Here is a 26,954-nt window from a genome sequence, read left to right on the forward strand (position 1 = left end):
GAAGAATCCTCTCTAGGGTTTACATCAGTGGACATTGTTGTGTCTTTGAACCTGAACCCTAATGGTAGTTCTTTAGATTAACTTGAAACTTTAGATATCGAGAAGTGGTGTGTCAGGGCATCTTCTCTAGGTCTGAGTTCGCACGAGTAATCACAGCCTCCAGTATAGTCTCTAAGCTGTCCCCTCTTATAGAAACTTTAACTTTTCAGGTCGGTATCTCTGGCTCCATTGAGTGCCATGAATTCCAGTCTGAAAAGTTCCCATAATTAGAATGACTGATTACAATTGTAAACTTTAGTGCTCCCTACGTTTATTTACATATGGTTAATTTATAACTGTTATGGTTTTGTTTCCATACCCGTGGGTCATATCACAAAAAATAGTCCCCTAGCCTTTATGAAAGACTTTGTGCTGACTGCTGTCAAAGGAGAGGAAAGACAGACAGCGTGGAGTAGTTGGTCAGATCTAAAAGCCTACCCAATAAATGGGCTGGCAGTGTGATATGTGGGTCTTCATTGTAGCAGTAAAAGTTGCTATCACTGAGTGCTTCTACGTAGAAAGAAACACGTACGAGGATATTACTATACATTTCCTCTGTTACAGTTTTGGAATTGTTGAAGGTGTTGCCTTGTGCTGCTTGAATGTAGTGTATGTTTAAAAATTTAGTGCAAAAATAATTTGTCATAGATATTAAAAAGTTCATTGGAGTGGCCTGCATGTAAAAATAAAATATCAATAATATAGCTTATTGGATGGATGTTTACATATGGAGAGTGCCGCCTTAACAGAAGTGCTTTTTATTCATTGGAGTTGAATCTTTTTGCTGCAAACTGTACCAAGAAATAATGATCTTTTCCCCCATCTCTCAGAATTACTTTGATATAGATACTGTACGAAAGCATTATTTCTAAATTTTACTTTCAGAAAATGTACTATGTAGTACACGCACTAGTTATGAAGTATTATAAAGAAAAATTAAACTTTAGGTAATGAATGAATACAGTACATTTTGTGGTGATATACTGTTTTTTAAAATCCATTTATTAAATAAAAAACTTTATTCATGTGTACTGGGCTTCCTACTCATTAATGCAAATTATCAAGGTTCTATTGTCCATCAAATAGTACTGACATTTTGACTCTAATTTTGGTGGTGTGAACATTTGTATTGAAACGGAAAAAAACAGACAACATGTATACATTAGAGACACAGCAGATTTTTTTTACAGGATTACATTCCTTTAAAAATGATATAAAATTATGATTTGGAAAAATTCGGTTATCATCCTTGTATTTGCTAAAGCTTATTGGGTATTAAATGTTTTCATATTGAGAATGTATGTAACTAAGAAATAAAGATTCAATCAAAATTTCTATATTCAAATAATTAGCACTCTTAATTTACAGAAATTCATTAGTATTCAGGTAAATAGAATTTTCTAGACTGTAAAAAGTATTTGTGAGTTTTTATAGATAGATAACAACAATAATGCTTTAATTTCAATGTCAAGACTGTCAGAAAAAAGATACCATTACTAACTTCTCTCTTTTGTCTCATGACTGACTCAGTTTTGTTTTATAATGTGCATGTTTATGTATTCTTACATTTTGAAGAAGCAACAAATTCATTGATTATTAAAATGTTTAGCTGATCATCTGGCTTTCAGGTATCAGGAATCAAATGTTAAGTAATGGCATACTTCTGATTAAAGTTAATGAATGAATATCAATAAAATATCTCCAGTCTAATGTTTACAAACTGTAGCTATCAATATACCTGACATTGATAAATGACCTTTCTGAAATGTATCTTTAAGTACTGTAGTTCACAATACCATTCTCTTCAGAGTGGATGTTTTATAATTGTGCATTTTTAGAGTGATACAAAATTACTAAACTAACATAATTAATCTGACTTTATCTCAATATTATAGCCTTGACAAACATTACTGTGCAATATTAATATGTTCTTGTTTTTGTTTTCAGCCTGGCTTGCCTCCCCAGAATTTTTCAATGTCTGTTACGGTTCCAGTGTCCAATCCCAATACTTTAACCTACAGTAACCCAGGGAGTTCCCTTGTATCCCCGTCACTGGCAGCCAGTTCATCATTAACAGACACGACCATGCTCTCCCCACCTCAGGCCACATTACATCGAAATGTATCACCTGGAGCCCCTCAGAGACCGCCAAGTACTGGCAATGCAGGTAAGACTTCAGTAGTGCTACATTTCCTCTTTTTTTCCCCTTTAATTCCCATAAAGCTTACATTATGAAAAACTAGCAAAACTGTATGCTGTAGTTGTGATTTCTTACATGGATAAAATCATAGAAATGTAGGACTGGAAGGACCTCAAGAAGTCATCAAATCCAGCCCCCTGTACTGTGGTAGGACCAAGTGAATGTAGACTATCCCTGACAGGTGTTTGTCCAACTTGTTTGTAAAAGCTTCCAATGATGGGGACTCCATGACCTCCCTTAGAAGCCTATTCCAGATCTTAACTGCCCTTAGAGTTAGAAAGGTTTTCCTAATGCCCAATCTAAATCACCCTTGCTGCAGATTAAACCCGTGACTTCTTGTCCTACCTTCTGTGGACATGGACAACAACTGATCACTGTCCTCTTTATAACAGCCCTTAATGTATTGGAAGACTGTTTTTAGGTCCCCCCTCGGTCTTCTTTTCTCAAGACTAAATATGCCCAGTTTTTTTAACTTTTCCTCATAAATCAGGTTTTCTAAAGCTTTTATATTTTTGTTGCTCTCCTCTGGACTCTTTCCACTTTGTCCATATCTTTCCTAAATTGTGGTGCTTAGCAGTGCCAAGTAGAGAGGGACAATTACCTCTTGATGCTCATATACTGTTAATGCACCCCAAAATAATTTTAGACTTTTTTGTAGCTGAATCTCATGAACTACTCTCATTCAGTTTGTGGTCCACTATAACCTCCAGATCCTTTTAAACAGTACTACCACCTAGACAATTATTCCCCATTTTGTAGTTGTGCACTTTATCTTTCCTTCCTAAGTGAAGTACTTTGCACTTGCCTTTATTGGATTTCGTCCTGTTGAATTCAGGCCAATTCTCCAGTTTGTCAAGATCATCTTGATTTTTAAACATGTCCTCCACAGTGCTTGCAACCCTTCCCAGACTGGTGTCATCTGCCAATTTTATAAGCATATTCTCTGCTCCATTATCCACGTCATCAAGGAAAATACTGAATAGTATCAGATCCAGGACTGACCCCTGTGGGATCCCACTTGATATGCCCTCCCAATTTGACAGCAAATCATTGATAACTACTGTTTGAGTATAGTATTTCAACCAGTTGTTCAGACACCTTATAGTAATTTCATCTAGACCATATTTCCCTAGTTTGCTTATGAGAATGGCATGCGGGATTGTGTCAAAAGCCTTACAAAAATCAAGGTACATCACGTCTACTGCTTCCCCCTTATCCACTACATGAGTAATATTATCACAAATGGAAATTAAGTTGGTCTGGCATGATTTGTTCTTGACAAATCCATGCTGACTATTCCTTATAATCCTATTATCCTCCAGGTGCTTAAAAATTTTGTCCCATGCTTGTGTTGTTCTTTTGTAGTCCTTAGCAATTTGTCCATATTTCCATATTTATAAGATTTCTTTTTGATTTTCAGGTCATTAAAAAGCTGATGTTATAGCCATATTGACCTTTTACTATTTTCCCCATCTTTCCTTTCCATCAGAATAGTTTGGCAGTTGTGCCTGTAATTATTGTCTCGCTGAGGAACTGCCAGCTCTCCTGAACTCCTTTTTGCCTTAGATTTTCTTCCCATGGGACCTTGCCTACCAATTCTCTGAGTTTTTTAAAGTCTGCTTTTTTGAAGTCCATTGTCCTTATTCTGCTGCTCTCACTCCTTCCCTTCCTTAGAATCATGAAATATATTATTTCATATCATGCTAAACTTTTTCATGATCACTGTCACCCAAATTGCCTTTCACCTTCAGATTTGCTACCAATTCCTATCTCTTGGTCAGAATCAAGTCTAAAATGGTTGTCCTCCTGGTTATTTCCTCTACTTTCTGGAACAAAAATTCTTCTTCAAGTGCTTGTTTATGTCGAGTCCAGTCAGGTGTGCGCACACCGCATGCACGATCATTGGAAAGTTTTCCCTTAGCAGCTCCTGTCGGGTCAGCTGTGGAGCGCCCTGGAGTGGCGCCTTCGTGGTGCTCAATATATAACCCTGCTGACCCGACCCCTCTTCAGTTCCTTCTTACTGTCCGTGATGGCCATTGGAACAATGCTCACTCGCTCAGTAAGTACTCCCTTAGCCTTCTTCTGTTAGTCATTCAAGTTAGTGTTATAGTTGATTTAGAGTAGATAGTTAATTTAGATAGTAGGTTGGGAGCAGGGTCTCTCCCCAGTCCCTAACCCCATCTCCCCTGAGGGGCATGCTGTTAGCCTAAGGCTTTAAGCCCTGCAGTGCTTGCAATAAGTCTATGCCCATCAGTGATCCCCACGACTCCTGCTTAAAGTGTCTGGGGGAAGAGCACCAAACAGAAAGGTGCAAAATCTGCAGGGCTTTTCGGCCAAGAAACAAGAAGGAAAGTGATTTCTGTTTCTTTAATGGAATCCGCTATCTGCCCACAGCCAGCTGCAGACCGCCAGGACCTGGGACTGAGCGCAACAGAATGTCGCGCTCCGACATTGGTGCACGACACGGTGCTGAGGAAGGACTCTAGTATAAGAGACCCTCGGCACTGGCACTCCTTGTCACCGAAGCCAGGGACAGCTCCCCGGCACTCCTCAACCTCGCCAGTGCCGCATAAGTGCCAAAAGAAGGCTGAAAGAGAGCGCTCACAGGCTAGGAAAGCCACTGGACCGTCAGGATGCACAGGCGTACCTTAGAACGGAATCGACACCTAAACAACACGAGCCTGTGCCATTGACTTCGGCTTCCCAGAAGGGACCGTTGAGTCTGGCACACAGTGACTCGACACAAGGGCAGTGCCAGGTGGAGGAGTTTAAGCCACCCTGGACACTTTTTAAGCTGCCAGAGACCTTATTGAAATGACAGCTTCACAGCCCGAAGCTCTGAGAGACAAACCTCCAGTACCGATAAGTCCGGTACTGTCTAGAGATAAACCGACCATGATGCGGTGCTCACAGTCCCCAGCTCAACACCATCCGCGGCACTGCTTGCAGTTGCTATCGCCATGGCACCACTCCCCGGCACCATGCTCAGTCAGAGTATCTCCGGCACTGACAAGATGCTCCCCCTCTCTGGCATCGAGGGTGGACTGGCACCTATCCGGGGCACCAAGAGACAACCATGACCAATCACTGGCACCAAGTCGGCACCAATATACGGCACTGACATCATGTCCTCGATCGCCGGCACTAGATACCTACCGATCTACAACACCAGACTTGGGGCACCAGTCTTCTACGAGGTCGACCCGGCACCGGTCTCCCGGCTCATGGGCTCGGCTCCACTTTGGTCATCACTTTCAGGGTCCACTTCCTCGGTCTCTGGTGACTCATACTACTCCAGGTACAATCAGCATAGGTCTCACAGGCAGCATAGGGAGGCGCAGCCAACCTAGCAGGCTCCTGCACAATGGCCCTTTTGGACTCGCAGGACTTACCATCAGGCCCAGGGCTCCCTTTCAAGGGCTTCACGGTCGGTTGTCTCAGCACACCGACCACCCCACTCTGCTAGGGATCCGAGGCCACCCAGTCCCAGCCACCCCATCGGCCTCAGGCCGCTGTCAAGGCTACTCCAGCATAGGACCAGCCACAGGCTCAGGCTACAGCCGCCTCGGCTATGGCCACCACAGAGGCAGACATTGTCCAAGAGGAGGTCAGGGAGCCGGAGGTACAGGAGGAACCATTACCTCCTCCGGCCACCCCATCCTCATCCCCTGACGAGGCAGTGGCAGGAGCCTCAGCTTCGGGCCCTCCGCCAAATTGACCATAGGACACATCAGGACCTTCTGAAGCGGATTGCCCGCAACATGGGAATGCAAGCGGAGGAGGTGATCAGGCTGAGGACCCCATGGTGGACATTCTTACTCCCAAAGGTCCATCACAGGTAGCTCTGCCATTGATCAAGACAGTTCAGACCAACATCAGGAATCTGTGGCAGACAGCAGCCTCAATTCCACCAACCGCCAGGGGTGTGGAACGAAAATACTTCGTCCCTTCCAAGGGCTATGAATATCTGTTTTTGCACCTGCAGCCATGATGTCTAGTAGTCTCAGCGGTCAACGAGAAAGAGCATCAGGGACAGCAAGGGCCAGCCCCCAAATCTAAGGAGGCAAAAAGGATGGACCTTTTTGGGTAGAAAGGTCTATGCCATCAGGGTCCTCCAGCTGAGGATAGCTAACCAGCAAACTATCCTCAGCAGGTACAACTTCAACTCATGGGCCTCAATGTTGAAGTTCAAAGAGCTAATCCCTCCAGACTCTAGGTCTGAGTCCTCCGCTATTGCCGAGGAAGGGAAAGCAATGGCACAAACCTTGCTGCAGGCATCCCTAGACTCTGCGGACTTGGCCGCCCATACCCTCTCCTCAGGCATAGCCATGAGGAGGTCATCATGGCTTCAGGCGTCCGGACTACTCCTGGAGTTACAATAAACCCTACAGGACGTCCTCTTTGAGGGTGCGGGGCTGTTCTCCGAACAGACTGACTCCAAACTGCATAGTTTGAAAGATTCCAGGGCAATAATGAACTCATTGGGAATGCACACGCCGGCAACCCAAAGCAAGCACTTCAAGCCCCAACTGGAACAATAGCATCCATAATCCTCCTCAGATGAGGCAAGATTTCTATAGGCGAAGGGGCAGGAACGGCGGACGCAAGCCTTCCAACCCCCCCCTCAAGGCAAGGCCAAGGCCAGTCCAAACCTCCATCTGGATCTAAGCAGGCCTTTTGAAGGGACATCTGAGGATGGCACACTTGCCTATCCACTGGATTCTTACCTGTGCTTTCTGAATGGTCTGCCCAATTCTACCGTGCGTGGTCCCAAATAACATCGGACCACTGGGTCCTTCACACAGTAGAAGTGGAATATTCTCTCCAATTCTGCCCCTTCCCTGCCTCCCACCCCCCTTTCCCGTCCCTCTTCAGGGACTCTTCTCACAAGCAACTCCTTATCCAGGAGGTGCAGGCAATCCTCGCCATGGGAGCAGCAGAGGAGGTTCCTCAGGAGCTAAGGGGCAAGGGATTCTACTCCTGCTATTTCCTAATCCCCAAGGCAAAGGTGGTCTCCGACCCATCCTAGATCTGCAAGGCCTCAACAAGTTCATGGTGAAGGTGAAGTTCCGCATGGTCTCCCTGAGCACTACTATGCCTTCCCTGGATCTGGGAGACTGGTACACCGCCCTGAACATGAAAGATGCGAACTTTCACAAAGCCATTCGGCCTGCGCACATATGTTTTCTCCAGTTTGTGGTCAACCACAAACACTATCTGTTCACGGTCCTCCCATTTGGTCTGTCTACAGCCCCCCAAGTATTCACCAAGTGCATGTCAGTCATAGCAGCCTTCCTCCAGAGGAGGCAGGTGCAGGTTTACCCATACCTGGGCAACTGGCTGCTCAGGGGCCATACCAGGGAGCAGGTAGAGTCTCATGTATGATTGGTCAGATCCACGTTCGAGAGATTGGGACTCCTCTTCAATGTGATTAAGTCAACCTTATCACCGACCAAATGAATAGAATTAATTGGAGCGGTGCTGGATTCGGTACTGGCAAGGGCGTTCCTGCCAGAGATCCGTTTCCAGACATAATTCAAAGCCTCAGGTGGTATTCGACCACTACCGCAAAGAGATGTCTGAGTCTCCTTGGACATGGGGTAGGGCATGCCAGAACGAAGCTCAGACCCCTTCAAGTGTGGCTCACCCAGATATACCGCCCAGGGCGTGACAGGCTGGACTCGGTAGTTACGGTGCCACGACACATACTCGAGCCCCTACATTTGTGGCTCAACCCTCAGATGGTATGCGAGGGTGTCCCCTTCAACAGCTCACCGCCCTACTTGTCCCAACTAACGGATGCATCAGATCTGGGTTGGGGGGCACATCTAGGAGATCTCTGAACACAGGGCCTGTGGTCGGAGGATGAGCTTTCCCTTCATAACAATATCAGGGAGCTCAGAGCAGTGCGACTGGCATGCCAAACTTTCCAGTCCTGCCTGCAAGGCCAAAGCATGGCAGTGATGATGGACAACACCACTGCTATGTTCTACATCAACAAACAGGGTGGAGCCTGTTCCTCCCCCCATGTCGAGAAACCCTCCAAGTAGGGGTGTTCTGCATAGCCCACTCCGTTCACCTGGAGGCGTCCTATCTCCAAGGAGCACAGAACGAGCTAGCGGGTCGTTCTGCAACCACGAATGGTCCGTCCATCCAGGTGTTCTTCATCCAATTTTCCAAAAGTAGGGATTTCCCCAGGATTCGCCACCTGGAGCAACAGGAAGTGCCCAGTGTTCTACTTCTTCCAGAAACACAGCCTGGGTTCAACTACGGATGCGTTTCTGCTACCCTGGGAGACCGCCTCATGTACGCCTTCTCACAGGTCCCACTCATACACAAGGTGCTGCTCAAGATCCACAGAGACAAAGCGGAGGTGACTCTACTGGCCCCAGCCTGGCCCATCAACACTGGTATACCACGCCTCTGGAGCTGTCAGTGGACACCCCAGTTGTGTTACCACTCTGCCCCCGTCTGATCACGCAGGACCACGGCCGCCTCCACCACCCAGCCCTCCACCTTATAGCTTGGAAGCTTTATGGTTAAACCCCATGGAGCTCTTATTCTTGAAGCTGGTAAGGGAGGTTCTACTCGGCAGCAGGAAACCATCCACCAGGGCTACTTATCTAGCCAAGTGGAAGAGATTCACTTGCTGGTGTGCCCAGCAACACACACCTCCACTCTAGGCGTCTATAACACTCATCCTGGACTACCTTCTGCGTCTCAAACTGCAGGGTCTAGCTGCGGCATCCGTCAAGGTGCATCTTGCTGCTATCTCAGCCTTCCACCCGGGAGCGTCTGGATTCTCCGTCTTTGCCAACCCCATGATAGGACGTTTCCTCAAGGGTTTGGCACACCTATGTCCACAGATTAGACAACCCGTTACCTCATGGGACCTTAACCTCATCCTCTCCAGGCTCATGGGGCCCCCTTTTGAACCACTGGTGACTTGCTCCCTGCTCTATTTGTCGTGGAAGGTAGCCTTCCTGGTTGCCATCACGTAAGCCAGGCGGGTGTCCGAATTAAAGGCTCTGACCTCTTGCCCACACTACACGGTCTTTCACAAGGACAAGGTGCAGCTTGGGCCTCACCCAGCCTTCCTTCCCAAAGTAGTGTCACAATTCCACACTGGTCAAGACATTTTTCTACCCGTCTTCTATCCTAAGCCTCACACCAGTTACCCAAGAGCAGAGGCTGCACTCACTGGATGTTCAGAGAGCACTAACATTCTACATCAAGCACATGAAACTGTTCAGGAAGTCGAACCAACTGTTCGTGGCGGTAGCAGACCAGATGAAAGGACTCCCAGTCTCATCTCAAAGAATATCTTCCTGGATCACTTCCTGCATCTGCACATGTTATGAATTAGTTAGCGTCCCATCCCCAACTTTCATGGCACATTCCACAAGGGCACAAGCCTCAGCTGTGTTCTGGCCCAGGTCCTGAGACCAGAGATCTGCAGGGCAGCAACTTGGTCATTGGTGCATACGTTTACCTCTCACTATGCTATCCCCCAACACTCCAGAGATGATGCAGCATTCGACAGGGTGGTGCTTCAATCAGCTATTCCTTAACTCTGACCCCACTTGAGGGGTAGAGCTTGGGAGTCACCTGATTGGAATCAACGTGAACAAGTACTTGAAGAAGAAAAAATGGTTACTCCTTCGGGTAACTGTTGTTCTTCGAGATATCTTGTTCACGTCCATTCCAATACTCATCCTCCTTCCCCTCTGTCGGAGCAGACAGCAAGAAGGAACTGAAGGGGGGGTCGGGTTGCAGGGTCATATATTGAGCGCCATGATGGTGCCACTCCAGGGGGCTCACAGCCGACCTGAAGGGAGCTGCTAAGGGAAAACTTTTTGACGACCGTGCACACAGCGCGCCCACACCTGATTGGAATGGATGTGAACAACACATCTCGAAGAACAACAGTTACGAGAAGGTGAGTAACTGTTTGTTTGGTTTTTTTGTCCCTAGTACATTCCAAAAACCTTTTTGGAAATTTTGTCTTTTGCTGTAGTATTTTCTCAACAGATGACTGGGTAGCTAAAGTTCCCCATTACTACAACATCCTGTGTTTTGAATATTTCTATTAATTGTTTTAGAAATGTCCAGTCCATCTCCTCTTCCTGGTTTGGTGGTCTACAATAGACCCCTCACCATGACATCACCTCTATTTTTAACATTATTTTATTTTTACCCAGAGACTCTCAACTGGTCTGTCTCCCGCCTCCTTCTGGACCTCAGAACAACTGTATATATCCTTTATGTACAATGCAACCCATCCTACCTTTTCCCCCGCCTGTCTTTTCTGAACAAGCTATACTTCTATATACAGATATTCCAGTCATGAAATTTAGCCCACAAAGTCTCTGTGATGCTAGTTAAATCAGAATTTAGCTTATGTACTAACACTTCCAGTTCTTCCTGTTTGTTCCCCATACTCCTTGCATTTGTGCGCAGACATCTAAAATGTTGGTCAGATTTCCCCCACTGATTTCCTTTTCTTGCTCCTTTGACCCTATTGTAATTGTCCATGCCTCCCCCAACTCAATTAAGGTCACCTATTTTTATACTTACCTGTGGACTTTTGTCACTTGCCCCCATTGAACCTAGTTTAAAGCCCTTTTCGCTATGTTGGCAAGTCGATACACGAAGATGCTCTTCTCCTTCTTGGTCAGGTGGACCCCATCTCTTCCTAGCAGAGCTTTTTCCTGGAACAGCATCCCGTGGTTGAAGAAGCCAAAGTCCTCTTGCAGACGCCATCTGCACAGCTGTGCATTCATCTCCAGGATGTCCTCCTGCCTGGGCCCTTACCCTCAACTGGGAGGATGGACGAGAACACACGCTGCACCCCAACTCCTTCTCCCTCACCCCTAGAGCCCTATAGTCACTGCTGATCTGCTCAGGGTCAGACCTGGCAGTATCATTAGTGCCCACGTGGATGAGCAGTATAGGGTAGTGATCAGAAGGATGTATGAGCATCTGCAACTTTCTGTGGCATCTCAGAGGAGGGCTCCAGCCAGGCAGCACACCTCACGGGACATCATGTCAGATCGGCAAATGGATGCCTGTATTCCCTCAGAACTGAGTCCCCGTCCACCATCACAATAGATCTCCTCTTCTCGGGTGCAGTGGCAGTGAGCTTCCGGTGAATGGCGGCTCCTCCTCAGCCATTAGTATCTGCTCTTTACCTCCTGTTGCCAGTACAGCATGCCAGTTCTTGACCTCTATGGATAGGGGACCCAGGGTGGAGCACTTTCTGCGAACCGAGGTGGTCAGCAGCCAGTTTCCTCCTCACGAAGCAGCCAATTCTCCCATCTCCTCTTGTGTTGCTGCTTATGGTTATGAAATGTTTTAATACGATACAGTACATTACATTAGTACAGTACATGTACTAATGAAAATTGATCAGCTTTATCTTTGATTTCGTTAATTGTTAGGTGGTATTTTGGGTGCGGCAGATCTCTCAGTGCCAAATGGAGCTGGTACCAGTCCAGTGGGTAAGTAGAGTACCACGGTTTATTTGAACTTTGTGCATTCACTTATGAGTGATTTCTGATTCGGACTAGTTTAAAAAAAAAAGTATGAGTGTCTTTGCATCAGAACAGAAGTAAGCTGATGGTTTGATCGGTCGTCTTTCCTCTCTCTATATAAAAAAACACTTGCCTTTTCAGCCTGTAAATTGCATTTTTCACTTTACTGTATTGTGAACTGCATGTTTAACTTCCTTTATTTTCCCATTCCAGGTAATTACTAGTATTTCCTTGAGTTTCACAGTAGTATTTGCTGCTTTTGCTTTAATGTGTCTCCCCCCCGCACCCCTTCCCTTCAAGATCTTGCACTGGAACCATAAATATTTTGCTAAGCATAAATTCTCATGGAACTTAAGGAGCCCATCAGCCTAGCTTCAGTACCTGGAAAGATACTGGAACAAATTATTAAACAGTTTGTAAGCATCTAGAGGATAATAAGGTGATCCATAGTAGCCAACATGGATTTGTCAAAAATAAATCATGCTAAACCCACCTAATTTCCTTCTTTGACAGAGTAACTGGCCGGTTGGATGGGGGAAAGCAGTAGATATGGTTATAGCTTGACTTTGTATGGCTATTGACACAGTCCCATGTGACATTCTCATAAGCAAACTAGATCTAGATTAAATTACTATAAGGTGGGGAAATGATGGTTGAAGAAACATGCTCAGAGTAGTTATCAATGGTTTGCTGTCAAACTGGGAGGACATATCAAATGGGGTACCGCAGTGGTCAGTTCCAGTGCTGTTTAATATTTTCATTAATGACTTGGATGAAGGAGCAGAGAGTACACTTCTGTAAAATTTGCAGATAACACCAAGCTGGGAGGGGTTGAAAGGACAGGATTAGAATTCAAAATGATCTTAATAAATTAGAAAATTGGTCTGAAATCAATTACAATGTTATTCGCAAAAAGAAAAGGAGTACTAGTGGCACCTTAGAGACTAACCAATTTATTTGAGCATAAGCTCACGAAAACTTATGCTCAAATTAATTGGTTAGTCTCTAAGGTGCCACTAGTACTCCTTTTCTTTTTGCGAATACAGACTAACACGGCTGCTACTCTGAAACCTACAATGATATTCTATAAAGACATGCAAAGTATTTTATCTTTCATAAATAAAAACTAGGGAATAACTGGTGAGGTAGTGGTACAGCAGGAAAAAATGTGGGGATAATAGTGGATCAAAAATTGAATTAATCGACAGTGTGATGCTGTTGCAAAAAGGGTAAGTGTCATTCTGGGATGTATTAACAGGAGTGCTGTATGTAAGACATGGGAGGTAATTGTTCCACTGTACTTGGTTCTGGTGAGGCCTCCGCTGGAATACTGTGTCCAGTTTTGGGCACCAGTTTAAGACGTGGACAAATAAGTGAGAGTCCGGAGGAGGACAACAAAAATTATTAGGAATTTTAAAAACCTGCCCTATGAGGAAAACTTAAAAAAGCTGGGCATGTTTAATCTTGAGGGAAAAAAGACCCAGGGGGGAAATAATCTTCAATATGTTTTAAGGGCTGTTATAAAAGGGATGGCAATCAGTTGTTCGCCATATCCACAGAGGGTGAGACAAGAAGTAATCAGCTTAACTTTGCAGCAAGAAAGATTTAGATTAGATATTAGGAAAAACTTTCTAACTATAAAGATAGTAAAATACAGAGATGCGTTACTTCAGGAGGTTGTGGAATCCCTGTTATTGGTGGGTTTTAAGAACAGATTAGACAAATATCTATAAGGGATGGTCTAGATATACTTAATTCTGCATCAGCACAGTGGGATGGACTAGACTAGATGACCTCTTGAGTTCCCTTTCAGCCCTACATTTTTATGATTCTATGGAGCTCCTTTAAACCAGGGTGTCCCAAATTAGTAATTTAACAACAAATACTGTAGTGATGTTCTACATTCCTAAGAGTTTCTTACTTGCATAAAATATAACACAGTCTTCAGATTTATGCAGTAATGGCATGGAGACATCCAGGTTCCATTCTATCATATTCCAGGAAGGCAACATAAATACCAATCATCTGGCTCCCTGGTGTTTCTTTCGTCTCAAGATACTGATTTGGTGGCTGAGGACCAATTTGGGAATATACTTGGTCAGCCTCAGAATGAGAACATAGCAAGAGTTATCAATCAGGGAAACTACTGGAGATACTCACATAAGTAATGGCCAAATAATAATCTGGCAACTGGGAAAAATCTTCCCAGATAAAAATCAGAGCTTAAGATGTTTATAAATGAGTAGTGCTTAAATTAGTAGGGTAAAAGTGCTGGTTTGCCTCTCCACTCTGCCTCCACCTTGGGCCACATGCAACAAATGTTTCCTTCACACAGAAGCACAAGAAATTCTCTGATAAAAGAAACCTTTTAATTTAGGGGGTAAATGAAGAGCAAGGTCATCATTAAACACGGTGGGATCCCAGATGGTGATTTCTTGTGTGTTTCAAAGATCAGCTTATTAAGAAAAGGACCTGCTTATAAACAGTCCTATGTTATTAGGACTAGATTCAGTCCTTTTTTCCAAAATTAGGCCCCAAGTTTCTGAGCTTCATTCATGCACTCAGCAAAAAGCAGTGTAGCATAGCTATGCTACACTAAGAGCCATATCGTATTATACGTACCACTTCTTCAGTGTTATAGATACTACAGATGTGAATTAGAAATTGCCCTTAAGCAAAAGCAGTATACTACGATAAAGTATTGCATATACCCACATCAACTTCATGAACATTCTTAATAACTTAGTGTTTTCTGATTTGATCCTACAGTAAACATTTTAGGAGCTGGTGTATGGTAACAAATTATAGTGGTCATCGTCTTTACTTTCCAGAATATATCCCCCCACTACTCAGAAGTTTTTCACTCAAATGACAGTTGAAACTACACGATGACTGTACAACTCTTGTGTTTGTTATTTGCAAAATATATCTCCAGCAGAACTTCAGAAACATTCAGATGATGCCATATGACTGAGCCATTAGTACACAGTACCCTGCTATGACTTGCTATATACTTTTTGAAATGGAGTGGCTGGTGTAAATTAACCTTCTCTGTCCCAGAGTTCTTAATTGCAGCCCAGCAACAAACATATACAGTAGCCAGCTCATAAGCAGATTCACTCCGCTGGCTAACTTACCAATTGAAGCTTGGGCCACTCTAACTAAGGTATGAATTGTGACAAGTTAATAATGTCAGCTAATTAAAACAAATTTTAATGATTACTGACAATTCATACATTTTTCTAAACAGTTATTGATGAAAAGAAATTCATTTTATTTTCCAAAAAGCTTAGCTTTTCCCCCTCCTTTAAGGCTGTTGAGGGATAGGGGGGACTGAGGTAGATATATTTATTAACAGGCCTTTGTTTATTTTGTGACTTTTCATTTATGGGATCGGCACAAAGAGCAGTGGATGGGTGCTAATAAAAATAGGAAAAAATCCTTATAATCAATAGTTTTGCACAACTGTGAAAAATTAAATAGAAAAAAAGCTTAAAAATAAACACAGATATCCATCAAAATTATAAAAAATAAAAATCGAATCCAGCTTACAGATAAACCATCATTTTCTATATTCTTATCCAACTATGAAAGCCCTTGAAGGTGATTGTGAGTAAAAGCTGATACCTTATCCTGGCTCACTTAGGGCTCAGTTCAACTAAAGGCAAGGAAGATGAAGAAAACATCTGCACATTTATCCCAGACAAATTTTCCCCTCACATCAACAAGCAATCTGCCAAGCTCTGAGAGAGAAAAGATGCAGACATATAATCGCTTTCTAAAATTCTGTTTGTCCATGGACAGCCGCTTATTTTTTTTAATGGCAAGTAAAAATATCACCATGGTAAGGACTGGCCAGTTAGATGTGTCTGGGCTGGCGAATTTCACAACCGTTTTGTAAGACAGATTGTACTTGGAGCATACAGTAATAGCTATAGGTAAGATTGAACAACCATTTTCATTTTAGAGGGCTGCTTGCTGTTGCTCATAATTTTATCAAAGTTCTGCATTTCATATGAAAATTTAATACAGCCTGGGGCAAGATTTTTTTTAAAGTCTTAGAAAAAACGGTTCAGCCATTTTCAACATTGAAGAGTAGTAGAAATGTATTTTGGTAGAGACATGTTGTTGGTGTACCTTTTCAGTGAGAAAATTTTCATTTGGCAGAATTATAACTGCTTAAAAGTGTATGTTAAGTTTGGCTTCTTTTTTTCTTCATGTTGTGGAGTTTCCATTTCAGAGAAAAAGTTGGCAGTTAGCAGACTGTGTACATTAACTGCAAACTAATTCATACAGTGTAAAATGTGTTGGTGACCCAGTTCCAGTGCTTGTGATCGCTAGAAACTGCAAGCCTTTTCTTCTGATGGGAAAAGAACAAAATGTCACCAGATGCCATGGTGAAGGTTAAAAGAAATTAGAAGAAAAATGAGGTGCAGTTCACATTTGCTGTGCAAATCTGGCAGATGTTTGAGATGACCAAGCACTTGTCCTGTGTTTAATATGGTTCCAATGTAAATCTAATAGTGGTGTGTCAGTAAAATGAAGGAAGTACATGGAAAACTAGGAGCCATACTTGAGACCAAATAAAGCATTAAAATTTGCTGTAGAGAAAAGCCAGGCTTTGAAAGGGTTTCTCTGCTTCACTCTTAGGCTGATAGCATTCAGATTTGAAAGCTGTCAGAAAAATAAAAAGAAAAGGAGTACTTGTGGCACCTTAGAGACTAACCAATTTATTTGAGCATAAGCTTTCATGAGCTACAGCTCACTTCATCGGATGCATACTGTGGAAAGTGTAGAAGCTCTTTTTATATACATACATGATAATCAAGGTGGGCCATTTCCAGCACAAATCCAGGGTTTAACAAGAACGTCTGAGGGGGGGGGGGGTAGGAAAAAACAAGGGGAAATAGGTTACCTTGCATAATGACTTAACCACTCCTAGTCTCTATTCAAGCCTAAGTTAATTGTATCCAATTTGCAAATGAATTCCAATTCAACAGTTTCTCGCTGGAGTCTGGATTTGTGCTGGAAATGGCCAACCTTGATTATCATACACATTGTAAGGAGAGTGGTCACTTTAGATAAGCTATTACCAGCAGGAGAGTGGGTTTTTGTGTGTGTGTGGGGGGGGGGGGGGGAGAAAACCTGGATTTGTGCTGGAAATGGCCCAACTTGATTATCATACACATTGTAAGGAGGGTGATCACTTTAGATAAGCTATTACCAGCAGGAGAGTGGGGTGGGAGGAGGTATTTTTTCGTGCTTTGTGTGTATATAAAAAGATCTTCTACACTTTCCACAGTATGCATCCGATGAAGTGAGTTGTAGCTCACGAAAGCTTATGCTCAAATAAATTGGCTAGTCTCTAAGGTGCCACAAGTACTCGTTTTCTTTTTGCGAATACAGACTAACACGGCTGTTAACTCAGAGAAATAAAAGTAATAAGTGTTTTTTAATTTTGTTGCAGCTTTCTGAATAATGGGTTTTTGTCTCTCCCAGAAGTTCCATTTAAATATCAAATGGTTCTGAAAGTTCTGCCTCTCATCTTAGCATACAGCTGTAACACCAAGATTTTAAAAAATGGGAGTTGCTGGGTAGTCAGTACTCTTGAAAATCAGGTCTCTTATTTAAGTGTTCAGCTTTACTAAGAAGTACAAGTCCCCTTGACTTTCAAAGCCAATGGGACTTATTTCCTTAAGTTACTTAGGCAATTCTGAAAATCCCATCATTATTTTTGAAAGTTTTGTCTTTAAAGGTGCAAGTCCTTTCTAAACAATTTTCTCGTACACTTCCACTAATGGCAGAGGTTTGTCTTAATGGTATGATTAGAGCTATACTTTCTCTAATCACCAGTGGTTAAGTGTCAATGACAATACAAAGTATATTTATTTCCACTTTGAGCTGTCTTAATACCACAATTCCACAAATGAAGGAAAGCATACACTTCTTTAAAGCAGTGAAATATATGTGTAGATATTTCCCTCGTGATGAGAGCTGAAATTTGTACTGCTCCTATGACTACAGTTTCAATCTGCCATCTCGGCAGTGTTTTTCTTCAAGAGGCTAAGAAGTGGTGGGGTGTGTGTGTGTATCTGTTTTAATTACTTTCACTACCTTACTGGAATTATCTTTATTTGAAATAGCCACACTGATGACATTGACAAGTGCTGATTTTAGTAATTTTTCTTGTTTTTGTTACTCAAATTTTTCTCCCAGAATATTTTTTACTTATATAAAAATATTGAAATATCTTTTTTCCTACAGCACTATTTTTGGTTAGTTGATTTAATGTGGATATTTTTAAAATTCACTTATGTAGATTTTTGGTGATGGACCGTGATATGTCATATTTGTTTGAGGTATAAAAATGTGTACATAATTATCTTTTCTCTTTCTTAATCTTATATTGTTTCGCAGATTGCCTATGATTAACTTTTCCAAACCATATACAACAAGTCTGTTTCTCTGAAGCCAAACCACAGTAAAAGATTAATGACATCAAAGACTATAATTTATGTTTAGAGTAGTAATCAGAACACAGAGTACTTTCCAGCCACGTGTGTTCATTGTTTCAGCTGATGTGATTTATATAGTGAAATATGAGCCTCACTTTTCAAAATGAATCTTTCCCAATGCTTGGATCTTGTAGGACAATATATGAGATTAGTCTATATTAAGTTTCTGAAGGAATTGGTGTACACCGTTGTTGAATAGGAATTTTGAGAATTTAGTCTTAGTACAGCAAGTACCTCAAAATTAAAACCTGTTTCCTGTCCAAAAAAGCATGCAGGGTAACATGCATTGGTAGTAATGGTCTGTTACTTTTGCAGTATTTTGAAAGTACTATAGTAGTCTGAGTTGAGATAAATGAAAATTTAATAAAACTGCCCCAGCAGAAATAAATTATAGGAGCTCTACATCTTTTTTTCCCCCATTTTCATTTTTTAACCTCATCATCCGTTCAAATACAGTAATTTATTTTTTGAAAGGTCTGTTGTGGATGGGAAGGAAACAATGCGGTTTTCCTGATACAATATAATAAATGGAACATACAGGGTTACTAAAGCTTCAGTCTGGCAAATTGCCAGACAGTTACATCATCCTGTAATCATTATCTGTTTCTGGCTCCTAATCTTCTGCTAAATATTGCTTTTAGCTCCCCTCTCACTCCTTACTTACGATGTAACCCAAGAAAATCAAATTGTAATATATATAATAGAGCAGCTTTTTGAATTCTTAACAACAAAATAATATGTTTTTGCCTAAATTAAAAATACGGAATACCTATTCTAAAATACTTTTGCAGCTCTGATACAGGATCTTTAACTAATGTCACTTTTGCGCTCTTTACATGCTATTTATAACAAGCACATAAAACATTTATCAGAGGAGTCTGTTTGATACAGACAGATCAATGCATGTATTACATGTGATGGTATTCTGTTGCTTTTTTTCTACCTAAACAAAACAATCTACTAAACATTTTTATGTTTTGCATATAAAATGGCACAGTGTACTGGCAGGAAAAATGCTTTGAATCAGTCTACCCCACTGCTGGGTGAGGTACTCCACAGAGAACGCAGTGGTGAGGGGTTTGTTGTTTTTTGACAGCACCATTAGAAGCATGAAATCTTTTTTAAAGGAGTGGCAGAGTCTTGTAATAAGGGCTACAGGAAATGACTGTATTGGGTGTGGAAGAAGAAACAACAGTCCAGATTTAACACATGAGCCACCAAAATAGTTGAAAACAGAGTGCAGGAAATGGCCTCATAAAATAGGCTAAACTATACTATACACTAAAAGGAAAATGGATGAATAATACAAAAGCCCATTGTTTACAGTGATAGTGTTGATCACTCTAAATAGAGATTCAAAAGGATCACAGAAATCTGAAGCATATCAAATGTTAAATTGAAAATACTAATGCCTGATAAAACACTGCTATTTAATATATAATAAACACAAGCTACAATATAACAAGGAGCTGTCTGAATGTGTAGTATGCTGATATAATTATGTGCAAGTAAAATGGTCTGAGACACAAAGGTAGTATTTATAGTTCCATGTACCTTTAAAAGGGTACTGTCATGTCAAAATCACACTGTTGTCAAATAATTTTTCTTCAGCATTAACCCTTTAGAAGACTAAAATTGAATCTGTTTAATTGTACTCCCAATTAATCTGTTATTACTGTGTGAATTTTCTCTTTCATGCACACATGGCACAAACAGATTAAATTTGCACCGTCCCCTGTATTATGAGTCCATCTCTTAACCACTAGGCAAAACACAAAACAATCCTGTGACTCATCTGCTGCTGCTGTTTTAACCACTAGCTGGAGTCAAGAACCACAACCCCTTTTCATCCCTGCACTAGTGTTCTGCCTGTTAGCGTGCCACACCTCTAATCACCCTCCCTCCTTCACTGGGTTATGCTAGGTTTGCATAAATTCTGGTAGAATGTATGGAATTGGTCCCCGGTATACCTTCTGCTCATCTATGTCAACTTCACCCATTGGGCACTCTGTATGTTTTCTGATAGTCATAGATTTTGTGCCACAGAAAAATGAAATCAGTCAATTGGTTTGAGGGGGCACACAGAGGTAGTTTACACTTAAAATATTTTTTGATTGCAGAGGTATGTATTTGTATAAATATTATACATATTTGATTTTATCCTTGTTCCTCCACGCTTTGTATATGTCTTATTCTTAGACCCAGTTCCTGCAGGTTTCAGAGTAACAGCCGTGTTAGTCTGTATTCACAAAAAGAAAAGGAGTACTTGTGGCACCTTAGAGACTAACCAATTTATTTGAGCATAAGCTTTCGTGAGCTACAGCTCACTTCATCGGATGCATACTGTGGAAAGTGTAGAAGATCTTTTTATATACACACAAAGCATAAAAAAATACCTCCTCCCACCCCACTCTCCTGCTGGTAATAGCTTATCTAAAGTGATCACTCTCCTTACAATGTGTATGATAATCAAGGTGGGCCATTTCCAGCACAAATCCAGGGTTTAACAAGAACGTCTGGGGGTGGGGGGGTAAGGAAAAAACAAGGGGAAATAGGTTACCTTGCATAATGACTTAACCACTCCCAGTCTCTATTCAAGCCTAAGTTAATTGTATCCAATTTGCAAATGAATTCCAATTCCTGCAGCCACTCTGTGTGGACAGATCCCAAAACCATTGCAGAGCCCCATTGAAGTCATTGGGATTCTGTGTAGGTGCAAAGATCCACTTGCTTGAAGCATTTGCAGAGTTGGGACCTGGGATTGTAAACTCTTTAGAGAAGGCCCATGTCTTCATTTGTTTGTACAACACCTAGCACAGTGGGGCTCTGATTTTGATTGGGACCTTGAGTGCCATTATAATATAAATGTTAAATAATGTCTCTGTTCATGTCCGACTCTGGAAACTGAAGTGCTTTTTCCCACTTACTCTAAATGTGAATTAGTTTTACATCATCTATGTATTCAGAGATATGACTGAGTGTGTATATAGCATAAAATATAGATGCATGCTTTGTGTGTGTATATACATGTCTATAATGCTTATATATATGTGTGTCTTTTGATTCATAAATATCAGGTCTTGTCAGTGAGTTTTAATGTTACCAGACTGCATGTTTCCTAATTTCAAGCATGCTTAAAACTTTCACCACGACTCCATTTCTTGTTTTCCTTTAAGGACCTTACTTACATAGCCATGGTTACTTCTCACTTAAGCATCAGGATTGCAGCCCACATGTTCTTCACATTCGCAGTGTCTGCCATTTCCTGCTTCCTGCCAGTGCCCCATACCAGTTAAAGCAACCATCAGCCAGCCGCTCCCTGTAGTAATTTCACATACAAACTCTGTTTGGATTCAGCTCACTCAGACCTTGCAACAACCATAACAATCCATCCCTGTTCAACTACAAAAAACCCTTCTCCATTCTTCCCCAAGCAACCAACCCTATAGCCATATCCGATTTCAGACGCTCTCCTCACTTCCAACAGAACCCTCCACCAGCTTCACCCAATATCTACTACAAATCTATAGATATACCTAACAAATTGTCCTACCCTTCCAAAAACCACCCTAATTTCCACAGTTTCTGTTTCACCACCCCAGCTGTTCTTGCAGGAGAAGCCTAGAAATGGCCTTGTTAACCTAGGGGAGAAAAAAGACAGTTTTCCCTCCCTGGTGGAGCAGTACTATAGCGGCTTTTCTTCCTGTGGGAAGAGACCATCAGACTTTTCTCACTGTCCCCCACAACCTTTGTGGAAAGATGGTTGAATATTAAATTATTTTTGATTATTGAGCTAAAAAAGGTTTTTTTTTTTCATTTCATTTCAGTTTATTTGTAGCCAAACAATTGATTTTTTTTTTCCATTTTATTCCTCAAAAACCATTTTTTAAAAATGTTTGGTGGAAATCTTTTCTATTTTTTTAAGTGGTGTTTAGCTGAAAAATCTATTTTTTTTCCCATAGCCATTTTGGGAGAGGAGTCCCCTGGACCCTCTGTAGGCTTGGGGTACATGAGAAATGTAAGAGGCTGTACAGTTCCAGTCAGAGACTTTTGGCACAGTAAGAAATCCACCAAAAAGGTGAGAGGGCCACAGTTTGTGGGTTCACTGCCCATTGATGCAAGTGTCTGGATGGTTTCTGTGTTTGGATTTCCAAATTCCAGTGATATTGTATTTATTTTATTTAAAAATAATTTTGTAAAGTTTCACACACCCCTTTTTGAAAAAAAGGTTACCAGTAAGGTATCTTATTAAGATTATATAAATTTTAAGGACTTTTGGTTATTTGATTACCATTAATATATAAGAGCCTGTTGTTTTTCCACTGTTAAAAATAAATAAAATTGCTAGCATACGGCATAAGTTTACTGTATAATGCATCATTGTCAATCACTTAGACATTGTGTCATGCTGTCCTGTTAATACACTTCATTGTTCTTCATAGTCATTTGGAGTTTTGCTTAAGAGAAAGGAATGTGAAACTGTCAATTTTTTTATTTTAAACACCTTTAAATTAACATGTACTTACTGTAATAAAATGGAATTGGGCACAGGGGCCTATTCAAATTAGAATGATAGTATAATAATCATGCCAGTAAGGTGGTACAGGCTATTAAAAGAAAATTTCGCACACAGTAAACTTTTTGGTAATAGACCTGCCACTGAATGGTGACTATAAAGAGCACTTTCAGAACTGGAATGTTAGTATAAACATAATTTATTATTAATTGTATTTATTTATACATATACTGGTTCTATAGTGTGAACCACACAGTTCACTTCCCCTGTTGTAAATTTCTCTCATTTTCAGCTTAATATATTTTTTCATTAATGGCTGAATAAAATCTGTGTTTTCTGAGGACCATTGCTATAAACTTGGCAACATTGTTTGGATGAAGTCTTCAAAAAGGTTGCCTGAAGAGTATATTGCAGTTGGCTAGTTTGTTGATGAATGTTATAGGAAAACAATTAGAAATGCTTCTGCAGTTAGTTGTCTCAAAATTTGGTATTCCTTGTTTCACTGACTTGTTTGAATGTAACTTAAAGGTCTGAATCCTTTGTGATACTTATCACTCTCCATTCTCATTGACCTCAGTGGGAACAGTCAGCACCCCATAGGCAATGACCTGTACACAGCCTAGTGGTGACTAGCGTGTGTGGGAAGAGGCTGAGGTGGATGTTAAGGAAATGGACTTGTTTCAAGTTTCTCCTCATCTTCCTTGTTGGAGAAATACTGTATAAAAGTACTTATAAGATTCATACCATCTTACCAGAAAGTGTTCTCTGCTAAAATAATGTATTTTCAAAGGTCAAAAGCAAATTGGAAAAATGTAGAGCTACAATTTAAAGGCTTGTTAATTGAGATACTGAAAATGTCTTTTATGCAGTGTAAGGTCCACTTGTTTATTTTTACAAAAGAATCCTAAAAGATTTTGTAGGCCTTTTTTAAAAAATTCTTATAAGCAACAGCACATTGTAATTCGTGTTCTGACTGTGGGGCGTGTGGGTGGGGTGTGTGTGTGAAGGACCATTTGTTAGATACTGTTTTGTTGCTACAGCAGCCTAGAGGAACTTCAAAGGATAAATTAACAAACAGATGGCTTTAACACACTTCCCTGACAGCGTGCACTCCTCAGCGTTTAAGCTGCCACAACACACCCTGAGGTGACACCAGCGTTACATATTGATCTTTTGGTGAAAGATACTTTGCTTTTTCTGTTCTACACTGTAGGATGTAGCGTAATTATTCATAAAAGGGTTAGACTCTTGTGAAATATTTGCAACTGAAACTTTTGTCTAAAAATAATGTGGAATTTGTACATTTGCACTATGGATTTACACTGCTTGTGCTCAGTCTTAAGGTGCATTTCTTTATATTTCCTACTTTAGGAAATGGATTTATTAACTCTCGAGCGTCACCAAGCCTGCTAGGAACCACTGGTGGTGGGAATGGATTGGGCAAAGTTATGCCTACAAAGTCTCCGCCTCCACCCGGAGGAGGTAATCTTGGAATGAACAATCGCAAACCAGACCTTCGTGTTGTCATCCCACCTTCCAGCAAGGGCATGATGCCTCCATTGGTAAGTTGGGCCATTCATTCTATTGTATACTATATACAGTATGCCCAAGGGGTGAAAAAAGAGTGCTGCTGAAAGCAAAACTATAATATGTGTTAATTTGCACTCACACAAATGATCTCATATAGCACCCTAGGCATTATGGAGATGGCACCTTAGAAACACCCCTATCGTAGGAGACTTGACTGATAAAAGAACACAACTCAAGTGCAGATTGCCATCTTGGACAGTATTAGCAAAAAAAAGTGGGAGAAGATATTCTTACTCACGTTGGATTAATAAATACAGAATAATGAGCTGATCTACACTGGGTTATTTACATTGCCATATTGAAGACTTTGGTTTGGTTTCTTGTCCTGATTGCAATCTTCCTGGGTTGCTAGGACTGAGGGTTTTAGTGGTTTGGTTTCTAGGGGGCGAGGGAAGAGTTTATTGTACCACTCAGCAAGGGCAACTTTTGCTGATTATTGAGCTGTGTTGGGGTGCCTCGATGTCGAGTTCTGTCCGGTTCTCCCAGGTTGCAGTATTGGTGAGTTGTGACGTTTCTCAGAAAAAATGATTATGTGGGAGGAACCTTCATTTGGTTTGGTGTGTTAGTACAATAGCCATTCGCTCCCCATATTTGGAGTTAAAATCTTGAACGAGGACACAAGGAAGAATGAATGGTGGTCTAATCATTTGTACATCTCACAAAACAACTGTGCATTTCAGCACATCATAATGTTTGTTCATCCTACCTCTAGATATAGCAGAGGGTATTGCAGGTCAGACCTGAGGTTGGAAGAGAGCTTCTACTTCAACCTTGTGTGGCTGAAGTCATTGATATTAGTCTCTATCTTTTTATGTGCAAACTCATAAGCATTTAAGTACATCTATTCAGTTTATGAATCCTCCCCTATATGGAAGTAGCCAAAAGGAGCATAGGATGTAAACAGTATAAGCATTCTTTATACAATATTTACTTATTTATTTTTAAGATTCCACAAATGTTGACATTTGCTATTAATGGTAGAGCTAAATCACACAAAATCAATGTAAGTAGCCAGAGTCCTAATTAAAGAAGTTCTTTAACACCTTTATTAAAATGTTTGAGGTTTTTCTAAAAATGTACAAATTATAGAGCACATTCATGAAGAAATATATTGCTATTTCTTAATGTGAAACTTGTGCTTTAAATTATTTTGAAAAATAAATACAGGGGGAAATATTTTAAAAAGCAATTTTAATGTTCTCTCCTTAAATTATCGCTCTCTGTCTGGTGGAGAGGGGAGAGAAGTAAAGAGTAGAGATGCACAGATGTCATGGTGATTGGTGGACTAAAAATACATGCCTCTGCAGTTGACTTTCATCTGATCAGTTCAACCATAATAGAACCAATGTGCACCTGTGTCCATATATGATGTCTGTGAATACTTGTGCCCTTGCTAGTTCAGCCAATGCTAATTTTCAGATCATCTGTAAACAACCTTTTGTTGTTGTGAACACAACTTTTGCCACAGTATTTATTCCTGCATCAAAACATTTTTATTAATTGACCGAATGTGTATATAGTAAGTATATAATCACATACTTTGTAACTTTGTTTACATAATAGCATGATAAATTCAAAATATTAACAAACCAATAAATAAATCCTGAAGCACAAACATGATTTATTTTATTTTTGAAAGCAATGCTTTTCTGAGTAACTTTATTATCCCTCTTGTTTGCTGAATACAGTCGGAGGAGGATGAATTGGAGTTGGTGAGTTTGGGTTCCTGCTTGATGAGTGAAGAAAGCTTAAGCCATACAACATGGTCTCGGTTATACCAATGTTCCCTTTGTGGCAGAGAAATGTACTTGTTTTATCCAAATAAAAAAACCCACAAAAATTGCAGAGTGCAAATACAGCCAAAGTCTAGCATTCTCCATTTGTAAATTTATGTTTTTATGAAACAGTTTTTTCGTTTTTCTTAGAGGGAACATTGGAACAGAGCCTTACTCAGTAACTGTCCATGCACACAGAGTACTTGTTCTGTTGGGGTAGAGTGTTAAATGCCTTATATAGTCCCCAAAATTATTGAAATATTTTTAGAAAATTACTTCACTCCTGAAGTTCCTCAAATTGTAACACAAGCTGTGTGTTACTTCTCCTTCTTTCACGGAGATTATTACATCATTGCTAGTGAGGTCACCTTTTTACAGAGTTGGATTTATTTCATGCTTTATGAGATGATCAAACCACAAAGGGGGGTTCCCTGTTTACCACAAGGAATATGGAATTGCAAACTAATTATTTTACCTTTTTCAACTGGAAAGATGTTCTGTATTTGAAAGGAAATTGCTGTTTTTCAGAAAACATGATATCTTTCGATGTTCACTGTGGAAAATAAATATAAGACTAAAAATAGGTTGACTTATGAGAGTTCTAGATTATTTTTCCCAGCAATATGCAAATGTTTTAGGTGTTATAGCACAACAGTAATTGCAGAAAAATGCTGCATCAGAGTACAATTGTAGATCAGCTTCAAGATATTTATACACCTATGCTTTGATTTATTTGCACATGGACTTGTTGCTAATATGAGGCTCTAATTGCATGAAAGCATGAAA

The 26,954-nt window shown here is 40.9% G+C and overlaps 1 protein-coding gene across 8 annotated transcripts in view; it reads left to right on the forward strand.

The window, feature by feature from the left end:
* Nucleotides 1-26,954, forward strand: part of MEF2A (myocyte enhancer factor 2A) — a 163,339-nt gene that overhangs the window by 117,527 nt on the left and 18,858 nt on the right. For 7 of the 8 annotated variants that reach the window (XM_077827397.1, XM_077827396.1, XM_077827401.1 and 4 more), the window contains 3 exons: nt 1,987-2,206; nt 11,680-11,739; nt 24,175-24,365. In XM_077827397.1, coding sequence (XP_077683523.1) covers nt 1,987-2,206; nt 11,680-11,739; nt 24,175-24,365 — 471 coding nt within the window. The remainder of the gene's footprint in view (nt 1-1,986; nt 2,207-11,679; nt 11,740-24,174; nt 24,366-26,954) is intronic. The other variant, XM_077827400.1, reaches the window with a different exon arrangement.

This window comes from Eretmochelys imbricata, chromosome 10 (genome assembly GCF_965152235.1).
Source record: "Eretmochelys imbricata isolate rEreImb1 chromosome 10, rEreImb1.hap1, whole genome shotgun sequence".
Taxonomy (NCBI): Eukaryota; Metazoa; Chordata; order Testudines; family Cheloniidae; genus Eretmochelys; species Eretmochelys imbricata.